The sequence below is a fragment of the Apostichopus japonicus genome, chromosome 23 (assembly GCF_037975245.1).
Source record: "Apostichopus japonicus isolate 1M-3 chromosome 23, ASM3797524v1, whole genome shotgun sequence".
Taxonomy (NCBI): domain Eukaryota; kingdom Metazoa; phylum Echinodermata; class Holothuroidea; order Aspidochirotida; family Stichopodidae; genus Apostichopus; species Apostichopus japonicus.
In genome coordinates, this window is record NC_092583.1 from 10575258 (window position 1) to 10589584 (window position 14327).

At 37.7% G+C, this 14327-nt stretch overlaps 1 protein-coding gene across 2 annotated transcripts; it reads right to left on the reverse strand.

Annotated features, from left to right (window-relative positions):
* Nucleotides 1-263: 263 nt before the first annotated feature.
* LOC139964628 (cytochrome P450 3A13-like) lies at nucleotides 264-14093 on the reverse strand. 2 transcript variants are annotated; one of them, XM_071966385.1, is made up of 13 exons: nucleotides 13756-14093; nucleotides 12692-12785; nucleotides 11928-11980; nucleotides 9793-9886; nucleotides 9113-9229; nucleotides 8158-8246; nucleotides 6982-7130; nucleotides 6395-6522; nucleotides 4963-5112; nucleotides 4291-4511; nucleotides 3674-3814; nucleotides 2670-2832; nucleotides 264-1465 (listed from the first exon to the last, which is right to left on the reverse strand). In XM_071966385.1, exons 1-13 carry the CDS (start codon nucleotides 13827-13829, stop codon nucleotides 1349-1351), a joined length of 1590 nt encoding a protein of 529 aa, XP_071822486.1. In that variant the 5' UTR covers nucleotides 13830-14093; the 3' UTR covers nucleotides 264-1348. The 2 variants fall into 2 exon arrangements, with proteins under 2 accessions (XP_071822486.1, XP_071822487.1); XM_071966386.1 differs by lacking the exon at nucleotides 12692-12785 and having other exon boundaries at nucleotides 13756-14091.
* Nucleotides 14094-14327: the final 234 nt, after the last annotated feature.

The window sequence follows — 14327 nt, forward strand, 5'->3', positions numbered from 1 at the left end:
ATATCAGCTTCAAATCACCAGAATTTTGGAGGTACATGTAAGTAAATTAAACTGAAATATATGTAAAATGTATGTGTCTGTAATGACAAACAGTTGTGTATCTATCTTCCTAACTTTTTTGTTTTAAAAATGGCAAATATAACTTGCTTGGGGGGGGGGGTTGGTGGTAAGAAACCAGGGGGCATGGAATTTTTTAATGGGGGGTACACCTCACGGTCTGAATAAATACACAATAAAGCGTCGTAAACACAAAAAGACCAAAGTCACTATTTTTTATTTTGTATTTTGTTTAGTTGTTTCAATTTTCCAACAAAGTTGTCTTTTCCCTAATTAAAGGTTAAATTATACTCAAAATGAAAAATCGGTCAAGACATAAAAATTAAACCCTGTAAAGACAATGGTTTTCCTGAAGGAGTTAAATTCAGGACCTCGAACATTCTGTTCACTCTAAAATATTTTGTCGTATTATTATGTTGTATTTGCGTATCTACTGAATTAAACATTGAATTTTCCCCTACAACGATTTAGAATCTATGGAGAGAATGTTAACTTTCCTCACAATAGAGGAAAAAATTAAACTTTGTACAAAAAAAATATTTCCAATCATGGGCACATTGTTAAGGCTTGCATGGTTGCAAAATCTATCATTTCCTTCAAATCTTTGGTGCACACATTCCCCGATAAGAAACTTAAAAACAATTGCTACACCTAATTGATAAATGTCAGCATTCCCCTTGGTAACTAATGTCAAGACACTAGAATTCCACTGCTAATGAAATTTATTGCCAGGATTATATTTCTTGCTAAATTTAATAACTAGATGAATAGAGAAAAGAGAATAGCAAAAACTAGATGGGTTACAAGTAACCTAGTATGTTCTATGGAGTAAACTGAATTAAAAGATAAAAGCTAATTCACCTTTAAGAGAGTGGTAATGAGCAGAATAATTATAAATTGACACTAAGGTATCAAGAAGTGCTCAAAATTTGGTATTTTGATGGCTTCCACAGAAGCATACAATACAAATAAAACAGGTGCTCAAAGAAATTTAAGATTTTTCCATTAAGATAATACCTGCAGTTCTGTATATGTTTTCTTTATCTGATGTTTTAGCATAGCACTGTTGAGAATTAAAAAATATTACCTAACATGAAGATGAAGGACATATTTGTACAAAAGAACTCTTTAGTTCAAAGGTCATTCTGGTGGATAAACTTATTCCTATGATAAACAAACTTCTTGGGATTTATATTGTCATCTTTAAGGCTCGAACCAACTTCCGATAGCATTTGTGTCGTGTCGAAGAATAGATTGATTTCACTAAGTTGCAAACCGTCAAAGACTCGCACTAAGTGTTGGCCTCTTCTGCGCTCTTACCATTATCGTTTTCCCTAGAAACGACTTGAACTTTGACCCCATTGGGTGGACAGATAAAGGCTGTAGCTTTATTCAATACTGGTGGAATCTATATAAAGAAACAGAATGCAAATATGTGTTTATGGTTCGTGACAAATATGCTGCATGCATGTTTGCATGGATCTGAAAGCCAGCAGCAAATGTCCGGAGCTGAACGTGAAGTGTCTCGACTCGGCCACTGTGGTAACATGGAATATCGTCGCACCTGCTTCACCGGTGAACAATGTGAGGCATTGTTAGGTGAAGACTGCCCGGTTTATTCAAAGGCAACCAACCATGTAAATCATGACAAACCAGCACATAAACAATCGTTGTTTTTAAGGATCATCAGCTGTTCAGTGTGTCTTCGCAACTATTGAAAAGTTGGTCAGTACGGGAAGAGTTGAGACCGAACATGTTCAGTCTGGGCTGTGAGCGGTTGGCTTTAGTCGACTAGCGGTATAGGGTATTATTATCAAGAACTTTTGGTCGATATGTGACAAATTGTTTGATATATCGGTGAAGACAATACTTGGCAAAGGTTTTCATAATTTGACCTCTGCCTACTTCAGACGAAACTTTTTTAACATCCCAGAGAAGAGAAAATAAAAAAAAGATCATGTGTGTAACATGCAGCACCCACATGTCAAAAATGATCATGTGTGTAACATGCAGCATCCACATGTCAAGAACATTTGATTTTCACTTCAGGAGATATTGTTCTGAAGAAAAACACATTTGTCCATTCTGACCTTAAGTTAGGTAGTCTACGCAAACTCAAATCTTCTGTTCTCGACGTATGCATAAGACGAAGACGACTTGATGTTGTTCACCCTAGATCAGATTTGCATTTACGTGGAGTCACTTCCTTATTTTTGTAACCCTTTTGCTTAAAGACAAACTTCTGGGGAAAGTGATTTTAATAGTACCTGTTTTAAAAGTGCAATATCGACTACTGAAAGAGTCAATGAATATAAAGTTATATTTCTGTATTGCATTCCTGATTGGTGACCATTATTATATGATTAACTATTTAGTTCTTTCCTGAACTGATTGTGTACTTCATTACCTGACCAGCCCCCTCGCCCTCCCACACAACCCCCCTCCTCTGCCACTTTCCCATGTCATGTCATAATCACCTTGAGATGATGCTGTCATAACAGAAATGACCGGCATATTTATTATTTGAAATATTTGCTCTTAAAAAAGGAACAAATCAGCGATTAAACTAAAATCCTCCTTTCGACAAAAAAAACAAGAAAAGAAAGACAAACCTCGGTCTCGGGGCAAGTCTCAATCTTGAACTCTTGCAGCAGCCTCACAACAGCAAACTTGATCTCCATCATGGCTAGTCGCACACCGAGACAAGCCCTGGGACCGTCACCGAACGGAAGCCACGATACGGGATGAATCTTACTCCTGTTCTCTTTGTTGAATCTGAAAGATGAGATATAAGAAAGAAGCTTCGGTTCCTCACCCTCAGTGAAGCTTCAGTTTCTGCTTAGAACAAGAATTTATACTCAGTTTTACTTAGAAATAGGCATTCATTAACATACATACCAGGGATGAGCATGGGGTAAAAAAAAAATCACGGGACTTCACAGTTTTCGTATGCTAAAGTGTTTTAGGATAATAGTTTTTGTCCCCGAGGTAGAAAAGAAATCACGGATATTCCGCGAATTTGCGGAAAAAGCTCATGCCTGACATACATACATGCATACATACATACATACACATATACATGTAAAGACCAACATTCCATCACCGTTCACATAGATTACTGTTGCCATTGGCAAGGAATACAAAAATTAAACCATTTTTGTTATTTAAATGAAGACCTGACAAATCATAGGAATTTGGGAATAAAAAAACCATGAGTTATTTAACAACACCATTCTAGAGTGAAGGCATGGTGTAGCAGTTAGCCTGTCCACCCCACAATCATTAGGTTCCAGGTGCAAATCCCCACCGGGAACCGGATTCTCTTGACATCTTCAAAGCCACCGCTTTTGCAGATTTGTTGAGCAAAACTCTCCTGTAGGTTTCGTGAACATACCTTTTGTTCATGAATTCTTTCAGTGGTTTCAGAACAACCTTGTTCACCTTTTACCTGCATTACCAGTGATGATGGATGTGGTGCCTTCCACATTCCTCTCAATATTTGAGAAAATTGGTCGGATGTGTTTGAGATCGGTTCTTTCTTAAGACCTAGTAATAATGAGGGACGGACACAAGACTGTATCCAAAGGAACAAACTTTTCAAAATGAAGATCTTTACCTCTCGGGTCGAAATTCCTCCGGATTGTCCCATATTTCGGGATCGTGGTGGATGGCGTAAACGGGAACATATACCTGGAACCCCTCGGGTATCAGCAGGTCCTTGATGACTATGTCGCCCTTATCGTTGTAACGTTCAAGCCTGAAAGATAAAAAAGAACTTAATATATTACACTATCATTACTAGTATCAACGATGTCATTTTATCAGATATAACTGTTCAGGATAAAATACAGTCCAATCCTCTGTGGTGGGGGGGGGGGGTGGGGTGGAGAAGTGGGTGGGGCAGGGGGAGGGGAGGAAGTTGCCTTTCAGTAACAAATGCTAACAATCGCTTTAAGAATTAGCTATACCAGAAAAATGTTTTTGGTTTACTTTTGCAAATGTATAATTGTTACCAGTTCTGGAAAATTCTTTAAGAATAAGTTGAACAATAGCAGACATCTGATTGGGTTACCCCCCCCCCCCACCAATTTTATTTTAGTGACAGCTAGACACAATGCAATGACATAAATGTTCACTAAACTATAAAAAAAAAACACAAGAAAGTTTGTCTAAAAAGAAAAACTTAGAAAAGTTTTGACAGACGGAATCTGAGCAAATTAAGCTACGACTGACCCCGCCGCGGGGGGATACATGCGGAGGGATTCTCGGACGAAGCAATCCAGGTATTCCATCTGGCTGAGAACCTCATAGGTTAGTTCCTCTCTGCTGGGAGCAAACATTTTCACTTCTTCAAAGAGTTGATCTTGTTTCTCAGGATTTGTGGCCAGAAGGTAAGCAGTGAAACACAAGGCTGAGTTGGTGGTTTCATAGCCAGCCAGAAAAAATATGAAAGCCTGAAGGGGATACCAAAGAAAAAAACAACAACAATGTGTCACAGAATGAAAGAAGGTAGATGTACCCATATAACACTTTATTGAGGGCGTGGTGGCCAATTTGCTAAGGCGTCGGAATTGTGATCCAAGGATTGCTGGTTCTATTCCTGCTTAGTTCATTACGTTGTGTCCTTGGGCAAGATGCTTTATCTCACTTGCCTCTCTCCACCCAGGGGTTAAATGGGTACCTGTGAGGTAACTTGTCATTGGGCGCAGTATATAACTGCTGCCGACTGGAGGGATTGTCTCTGGGACAGGTTATCATTGACCAGGGGATAATATAACGTCTGTAAAGCGCTTTGAGACCTATCACTGGTGTAAAGCGCTATATAAAAATATAAAAAAATCAAGTCCACTTTCTAATTTTTTTAATTTTTTATGATAATGTGGTTCCAAATTGTTTTCCACTTACATTTGCCATGATTTCATCTGTGGAGAGGGTGACTTTTTTCTCTGATAGTGATGAGACAGCTCCCTGATCGATGAGACTGTCCTCCGCCTCTTCATTTTCTGTCGACTCTACTCGATGGGAATCGGCCATTAATTGAAGAATGTCCATCCTCTTAAAAACAAAATCAAAAATGCAAAAGGAAAAAAAAAAAAAGGAGAAGAGAAGAGAGGTGATTTTCACACAAAACTTTGTTTTGGTAACATCACAATAATGTCTCGGCGATAACCATGGTGTCAGTAAATTACCATTGGGTGTCGGCAATATATAATGGTGTCAGCAGCTATCACAGGGATGCAAAGATCATTCTAGTATGTTGTTATGATGTAGCATGTTACTTTAAAGGTTAACTACGCTAATTGATGTTATGCAATTCTTTAATGGTGTATTATAATGCTAATTTGTAAACTTAAAGCACAATCAGTGCAGTTCTAAGCTACGGTCGAGTAACCTCACCGAATGCCATATATATTAGTTTTCAAGGAGTGGCTCGGTCTCTTCTCCCAGTGGCACCAACCTGTACGTCACGCCACGTATCACAACGATGTCTGCATAGCCCTTACAAAACCTACCTTTTCCGTTCCGGCCTTTCTTCACCATGCCAACCACGCTGTGGGTGACTTACTCTTAACTCTCTTTTGGATACCATTCTTCTGAACTTATTATTTACCTTACCTGGTCCTGTTCTCTATACCGGAGCTGTTATTTATACGAAAAGCGCCTTCCGGAAGCTTCCAGACACACCCGCACTACGGTTACAGACTACCCTGGGATTTGACACCCCGACGGAGAGCCCAGCGGTAGCGAGGTACCTTGCGTGCGCGCTAAGTTAACTTTAAGTATTAAGGTATGTAATGTATTTATGCTAAGTTATATATTTTTGTTACCAAGAGACACGCATTAGATTCTTTTAAAACAAAACCTATCTAACCTACTTTATTGTGTTCGTTTCCCAAACCATGATATCTGGACTTCGTAACAGATATTATTTGGGGGCCTGTCCGGGAAACGAACAAATTGGCTAAACTTGCAAATTTCTAACAATGTGACCATGTCACAAGCAAGCTACAATGAGTACAACAGCTTGAGTACACGTAGAATTCTACTTTGCACAAGTACAAGTAGAATTCTACTTTGCAAGAGTACAAGTAGAATTCTACTTTGCAAGAGTACAAGTAGAATTCTACTTTGCACGAGTACAAGTAGAATTCTCCTTTGCACGATAACAAGTAGAATTCTACTTTGCATGAGTACAATGTGCATACGCTTGCACCATCTCACATACTGCTTTTTGAAAAGCCTCGATTACACCTTTGAGTTACCTGTAACTACGCTAGACTACGAGCACAAAGTCAGACTTACTACAAGTCTGTGTCATTCTGTCTTTCATTCCTACCTTAACTTCCCCCTTTTCACGAAGTTCCAAAGCTTTAGCTATCACACCCAGGAAAAAGTTCTTGATCTTCGGATTGGTTATAGACACATCAAATAGGTCGTAGAGTTTGCCCACGCCTGGTACAAGCACTGAGGGTTGAAAAAAAAACAAGTAAATAATCTCATCATAAGCAAAAACTATTAAGTAATCTTATTGATAGATTTAACCCAGAAATATGACCACTTAACACATGTTTAAGCAATTTGCCAAGACGTGCATTGGAAGCAACTTTTATTCCAAATTTTCAAACGACATGGCAGATTTTGGGATTATTACGACGATCTGACATACAAGCCAAAGTATAAGTGTCTTCTATCTTCAATACTTCAACAGTCTTTCATGTCATGCAAAAGAAGAAGAAGAAATCGTGAAAATTATTTTCATTTTCCATCCATCGGTGAATAAAAAATTGCCAGCGCAATAAGTGTCCGAAGTATTCTGCAAAAACTATCTTTGCAGCTAATTTTTTCAACAAAAATTTTCACCACATGGGGACTGCCCCCCCTCTGGAATCACCCCTGTGAAAGTTACGAAAAATAAATACTTACGGCCTAGGATTAACTTTAAACTATAAATGGAAAAGCTGAAAGCATCTTTGGCATGCTTGACAAATGGGTCATCTGGGTTACCCTGGGAGTCGACTTGGATACCGAAAAACACCGAGGCGACGACCTCCATACTGTAGCTACCGAAGAGACTGTAAGGAAAACAAAAGGAGGTACGAAATGAACAAATCAAATAAAAACCCTTGAAACAGTTCAATAAATTTGTCGACTCCATTCACAGTGCAAATACATTAATTTCTTTTAATTCCCAAAGGCAAGAGAACCTTGATATCTGTGAAGCATTTCAAATTATGCAAATCTTCCTTAAGAAAAATCAGCATTTTTTAATGATATTTGCTTGGTGTCACAGTGAAGTACTATAACAATAATTAACTGGGTGGATGGCTTACCATTTGGGGGGGGGGGGGACCCACCCTGCAGCTAATTTTCTTATTTACTGCAAGGGTGGGCATGATTCTTTTTTTTCTGGATTTCCACACAATCAAATAATGATGATTTTGACATCATTCAAGAAACCAATGCTTATGCTACTCTTTTTGGGGAAAAAACAAACAAACACAAAACTGTATTCAAAATAATTCTTTACTTTTAATCCGGCAATACCATAGCCAAAGACAGTCAACTTCACGTACCAATTGGCCGTTTGCTGAGGGAAAGGGTATGGTAGAGTTTTGAATGACCCAGATTTTTTTTTTGGGGGGGGGGCGGGATTTTGGGAAATGTTTTTACAAAGGAGAAAAGGGGAGTGGGTTTAGGGTTATTGAGTAATTCTCATATTTCTATTTGAGATGAAATTTATGAGCAAAATAATTAACTTGTTGGGAAATATACCAACTTAATTTACTGAGTGGTCAAAGTAATATTATTACTCACCCTATTTGTGCTATAATGAAGTGCCTTGCCATGAAGAAGAGACACATTTCATATGTTTGTCATTAATTAAATAATGCAATACATTATATATATATATATATATATATATATATATATATATATATGTATATATATATATATATATATATATATATATGTATATATATATATGTATATATATATATGTATATATATATATGTATATATATATGTATATATATATGGTGGAAAGTAGACCGTGGTAATGGATGCTTTTTTTCTCTTTCCAGTATTTTGTTTGCTCACTCTTTGCATTGAATGCCTCCTTCCTTTCCTTGCTGCTCTTCAAAATTCTTCAGCAAACGATCGCAACACTCATTTATCAAATTATTTATCTGCAAAAGAGAACATCGTTAACAAAAAAATGTGATATTATTCATAAAACAGAGAATATATTCAAACTCAAAATCTACTTTTTGATATTCTCCTTTCCTACAAGAGCTTAAAACCAACGTTCATTCAGTCAGAAGAACACCTACTCATGAGCCATTCTTCACCATTATGTCACGGACTACAGAACATAGGAAATTAAGACCCCGGTACAGGGCTGTTACTAAAAGCACTACTAGAACATCCATTAAATGATAATACACCCACTCCACATGTCCAGCCTGTGACAAAATTGGTCAACATATTTCTTCAGAAATTCGTCTTTGAAATAATTTTTTTTACAAAGCATTTAAAGGTTGATCATTTTAGTTTTATACTTGTGGGGTAACTTTTAGCCATACATAACTGAGTTTGTTGTAACCGAGCAGTGTACTGATCATGCACACTGGCACGTATCCACAAAAAAAATTTTCCCTAGCGGTCAGGAACTTGCAGTTTTTTTTTTAATAAAATAATGAATGCACGGCTGGATATGAGCGGTCCATAAACTTTTAGGTCTACGACCAAGGATCATCCATGGTGAGCGAGCCCCCCACCAGCACCCCCTACCCCACACCCATTAGAGTTGATGATCAGCATGCATCAAATGCTAGCTATTGACTGTTGACTTGATGTTACAAAATAATATAACTGAATTGATCTCGGTTGGCATGCTCTGAAAACTGTCAGAAACATGAAAATGATATTTGGAAAAGTCTTACGATGCAACATAGCGTTTCGTGATGGGCTTTTGGGTCTTTCCCCACAGTTTGCTGATCGTCGATCTAGATATAATAGGGGTCAGGTTTATTCGTGTTTCACCGTGCAGTACCTGTTTCAATTTACTCGCAGTAAAAGCGGGACTGAGGGTACTGCGGACCGCCTTCCAATGTGCATCTCTGGCATTGCTGACTGCCGCATCTAAAGGTCTGTCTTTAAAAGGTGCTCCCTGCAACGTAAAAAAAATAAGACAAAAGTCGATAGAATCGGAACCCGGTGCAGCCGACATCAATCGTTTGAAGAACGTCGAGAATCGAGAAGTTTTTCGTTGTCTTATTGAGGGAAAAAATGGCAAATTCATCATTTCAAATGTTTTGTAGATGAAAGTCTGAACATTTTCAAAAAGAAAAACCAGAAGCTGTTGCATTGACTATAGGAGGCAAGCTTTATTACTATAACTATGGACATCCCCAAACACAGTGCATGACATTGGGAAATAAGTACTTAAGTATAAAATAATAACAGTCTCAAATTTGACAAACTTGTCAAAACTACATAAACTATGGAAAAGGTGCCTACAGGTGACTGTTCAAACAATAATAAGAGGGAGAAGGGAATGAGGGGAGAGAGGGAGGGGTAATGGGAAGGGCAAGGATGAGAGGGATGGTCTTTCTTGATTTTTTAACTATGATCTATAGACCAACGACAAGTTGAAGCTAGGGAGAAAGTGCCTGACTATGGAATTAATGTTTAGAAAACATCCCAAATTTGCATCAAACTTTGTATACTCACTGCATGATTGGGGAATGATGAAAACTTGCTGATCATTATTTCTTGCAGCATGTCAAGGTCATGAATGCAGAACAAGTTTTTCCCAAATGATAGTCTACAAAATTGATGAAAATATTCCAAAGTTTGAAAAAGGATTCCAAAGTTTGAAAAATGATTATAAAAACAGATGTAATAAAATGCTTGTTGGACGTTCGAGTATGACTGAACTTCTAGCATATTCTAGCATATTTGAGGCCAATACCAATGACCTTTCAGCCTCAATACTTCATCTGAATGCCTGTTCACTTTTTTTCAGTTGATCTAAGCGAGTGGTGGCCCACTCACATGATACATGTAGTTAGTCAACAGGTGAGATGTAAAGATGAGTCAGAACTTAACACTAGCTGTAATTCACCATATATGGACATCATTTATGTACATTTGATTTATTTGCTAATAGCATTTGGCAGACAACGTTTATTTGTGGTGCAAACACTAAAGTTGGATGTGTGCCATATTATGCTGTTGACCTTCAGTGAACAAAAGAATGAACCTAATGTTAATTATTAAACACAGTATCTTTACAGTATGTCACTGCTTTAGTACTTCAGGTAGTATATATATATATATATATATATATATATATATATATATATATATATATATATATATATATATATATATATATATATATATATATATATATATATAGTAGTGTTGTTAATATACTACACTGCTGGGCATATTGTGTTCTTGGCAAGATATTACTAAGAATAAATAGTAAGGCATCAGGATGAATAAGATTGCTCCGGTTTTTTGAGTGATATTTTTAGATCAAGACTGTTGTGATGGCAACCATCGTCCAGCGAGGGTGCATGTGTATAATAGACCCAGTGCATGAGGAACAATAAAATGGTAGCTGTTAGATGCAGATAGTAGTTATCAATACAGATATATGTCATTATGATATTTTCCTTCACGATACCAATTACCAAACCAGCATAACTGATATTAATATATATATTTAGCAAAAGCAAGACATGTTGTAAACGACATTAAAGTAATTTAGTAATAGAATGCTCTATGGTGACAGTCGTCACAGTCGTCAGTGGTCACAGTTGTCGTCTCCTGGCCTTAGTTACTTTTGGAACTCACTTCCACTGCACATCAAGTCGGCACCCAACGTTAACATTTTCAAAAACAGACTCAGAACTTATCTATTTTTGACTGCCTTCCCTGAGCACTAGCCCCACTGAGCATTGGTTTTCCTATGGATATTGGCGCTATATAAATTTGCATTTATTATTATTAGTATTTTTTCCTGATTTCTGCCAAATCGATAATGGGTATATATAGCTTAAATGGTACCATATACTGTGATAGTATTTGTGGGAGAACAAGACATACGAAGTATCCATATGGAAATTTTTCTGTCACAACTTTGATATGAAATCCAACAGAAAGACATGAACCAAACTAATCCATATATATATTATAATAATAATCTTAATAATCAGCAGATATTTTTTTACGACGCTTAAACGACCACAAATGTGGGCGAAACCCGTAAGGGCTAATGGTTTGCAACTCACACGTAGGGTGACTTCCAACATTTTTGAACTCAAATTTGGAATCTTTTCAACCTAGAAAGTCATTTCAGATGGGGAAAACCTTAGATTGCTCTTGGATAAAAAACCCACCTTACTATGACCCGGCCGGGTATCGAACTCGGAACCTCCCGATTATCTAAGCCTCATTGCTTCAAATGCCACCGCCTTTATCCACTCGGCCACAGCACCGGTAAAAATATTATACTAGGTATATACACACATGTTGTATGCCAGATGCCTAAACTAGTGCTTTTGAGCTGAATGTAATGCTGTGCAGCCCTTCATCAATCCAAACTCCCACCCACACAGTAATTATACCTAACCATGGTGGGTACATTAACAGCACATTTGAATCACTCACTTAACACAAGGAAAAGGAGATAAACCATGTTGTTTAATTATTGGATCTTTATGTTTAATTCGGTCATCCTACAGTGAAATCCAGCTCGGATGATGTTCTCCTCTCCACTCTTCCCCTCTGACTCCCCTTTCCAATTTTTCTTTGGCCCAGAAAGGTCATGGACCCTTGACCTTACAATGACTTACCCATACACTTTGCCATATTTCTCTCTTTTAGCAATCATATCTGATGTCTGCCCCTGTAAAGTGAAATCATATTGAAAATACTTATTAGTATAAAACCATGCAGGGAATTAGTAAACAAAATTTGCAATTTCTGAATGAAGTAAAGCTGGATCCAAAGAAGAATCTACTCCTCTTTGAAATTTCAGCTTGATTTTCAAGTGATAATTGAGGGAGGCCTTCTGGATCAGAGAGGTATTATATGAGATCTAAGGTGTTATACAACAATGTCAAGAAGCGACATAGCAGAAAAACTAAAATTAAAATAAAAGAATAGTCTCATTGACGTAAAAAAGAGAGAAGAAAGAAGATGTGTTGATTCAGTTGAGCTCTTCCTTGGCACCCTCCATTAAAATGTAAAACCAACTCACAGTAGATGTCAAGGACTACTTAATGAGTTTAAGTTTAAGTCAACTACATAGTGTGAATGCTCGCATTATCAGGATCAGACCTGCCTATGGGATCGTAACCCTGGGATCGTGTCCCTGCAAGGGCTATCAAGATTGCACTTATATCAATACGTCCTCATTAGACCTTGATCCTACGCCCATTCTCAAATACTTGGATCGAGCATCAGGGGTCAGCTTTGATACTTCCCCTAGGGAACACAACGTCCTGTTCCCCCACCTCCCACCCTCCCCCGATGGTGCATTTTCAAATGTGGGCAAGGTCTTGGTGATTGCTTAGAGATGGGATCTGAAAGGTAGTGTTAAAAACATTTAACTGACCTTCAAAAAGGAGAACAAGGTCCCAATCACAGGAAGAGGGATAGGCCCAGGTATTCCATTTCTGACAAAGTAAAGCTTTTTCCAAAAATCTGTCCTGATAAGATAATGGTAAATGTGTACACGTTTATAGGAGGGTCCATTAGTTGCGTGTACTTCAATTGCAAGAAAAAAAAGTGAAAGAATTGTCTGTAATTGTACAACTGAAATGGCATAGAATCTGACTAAGAATTAACGTTATAAGAAAGATTATTACAGATTAACTAGTCAGGATTCTTTACTCCCACATTACAAGTGATAATTTTGAAAGCTGTGTAACAGTTAGGCCTACACAAAGTTAGGGTACAAAGCTCAAATATGAGTCAATACCTGATAGTATGTATGCCGTCCAGTTACAGAGTTGTTGACAATTGACAAGTCATAATTGTGGACGTTAAATATGAATGTAAGAAACTGACTGCGGTCGGCTTGCGACTTTGATAACCCAATGAAGCTTCTTCACGAGTTCCTGCTTGCAGGAGGATCTAAACTACATACATATGTATACATAGTCCCTGCTCTTTAATATCGATTAGCATGGTGAGTTCAATTTGGGTGCACATTCAAATAGAAAGTTTTGCTCTGTGCAATATAAATCTCTTCTATTATTTAACTTCTAGCTTTTTGCAACATGTGTTAATAACATGCCTGCACAAAGTTAACACATTTTGGGAAAAATGTGATGAAATCCTGCACAATTTCTTAGGTATAGATCTATGAATAGTGCAGTGGTGGCATCTAGCTAGCTCACCTGAGCACTACTCCTGCACCTGTTTGATTGCACCTGCACCTGAATAATAATTAATATTCAGATTCCAGTTTCTTTTGTAAGCCTGTTGACATCATAAGAGACGATATCGGGCCTAGGAAATGGGAAGCAGTTTGAGTTTACTTTGGTGCGCCATTATTGGTACCGCTGTACGATACCGTGTTATGGAAGTACTAAAGACTAACGCGTTAGGCTGTGTGTTACAATTAAGGCACATTGCAATGTCCGTATTTGCGAACCAGCATATTGTCATACTTACGCTATGTATATTGCAACGAGAGAACCGACTAGTGCCAACGTAGTGGAATTGGTAAGCAACTCGTAGACAGCCATTTCGAAATACACCTAACGTCGGGCGTCTTCAAGGATCTTCTGCAGTCTTATTATATGTCGAACTCCCTGTTTGAAAGGACTTTTGATTATCACCTATGTAATAACCTCAGTCCTAGCCCAGTTTAATCGCAAATAGGACTATATTATGAGTCAAATGATCTATCACTTTATAACAGCTTCCTACCAATTTGACCTTTGAGTTCAATCTTTTAATATGCGGTACCAGTGCAAACCGGTTTTTTTTTGTATTACGATCCATTATCATGATACATGGTAGCTAGCAGCTGTCTCCCGATCCAAATGTGGGAAAAGGAAACAGCTCAAAGTAAACACCGGGCATATGCATACAAATTACTGTGGGAAATCACAATTCACAATAACCTTTAATTTATGAAAGACAGGGTATTGAAGTCACGCCCATTAAATTGACTCCGCCTTACTTATTAATACACTACTGAAAGCTAGTTATGGTATACTTTTTCAATTCCATACCGAAAA

Coding starts and splice junctions, on each gene's coding strand:
- LOC139964628 (XM_071966385.1), bottom strand. CDS start 13,829: ATGGCTGTCTACGAGTTGCTTACCAATTCCACTACGTTGGCACTAGTC. Junction 7,131..8,157: donor GGAGGCATTCAATGCAAAGA/GTGAGCAAACAA, acceptor TTTTCCTTACAG/TCTCTTCGGTAGCTACAGTA. Junction 5,113..6,394: donor GTGAAAAGGGGGAAGTTAAG/GTAGGAATGAAA, acceptor TTTGTTTTTAAG/AGGATGGACATTCTTCAATT.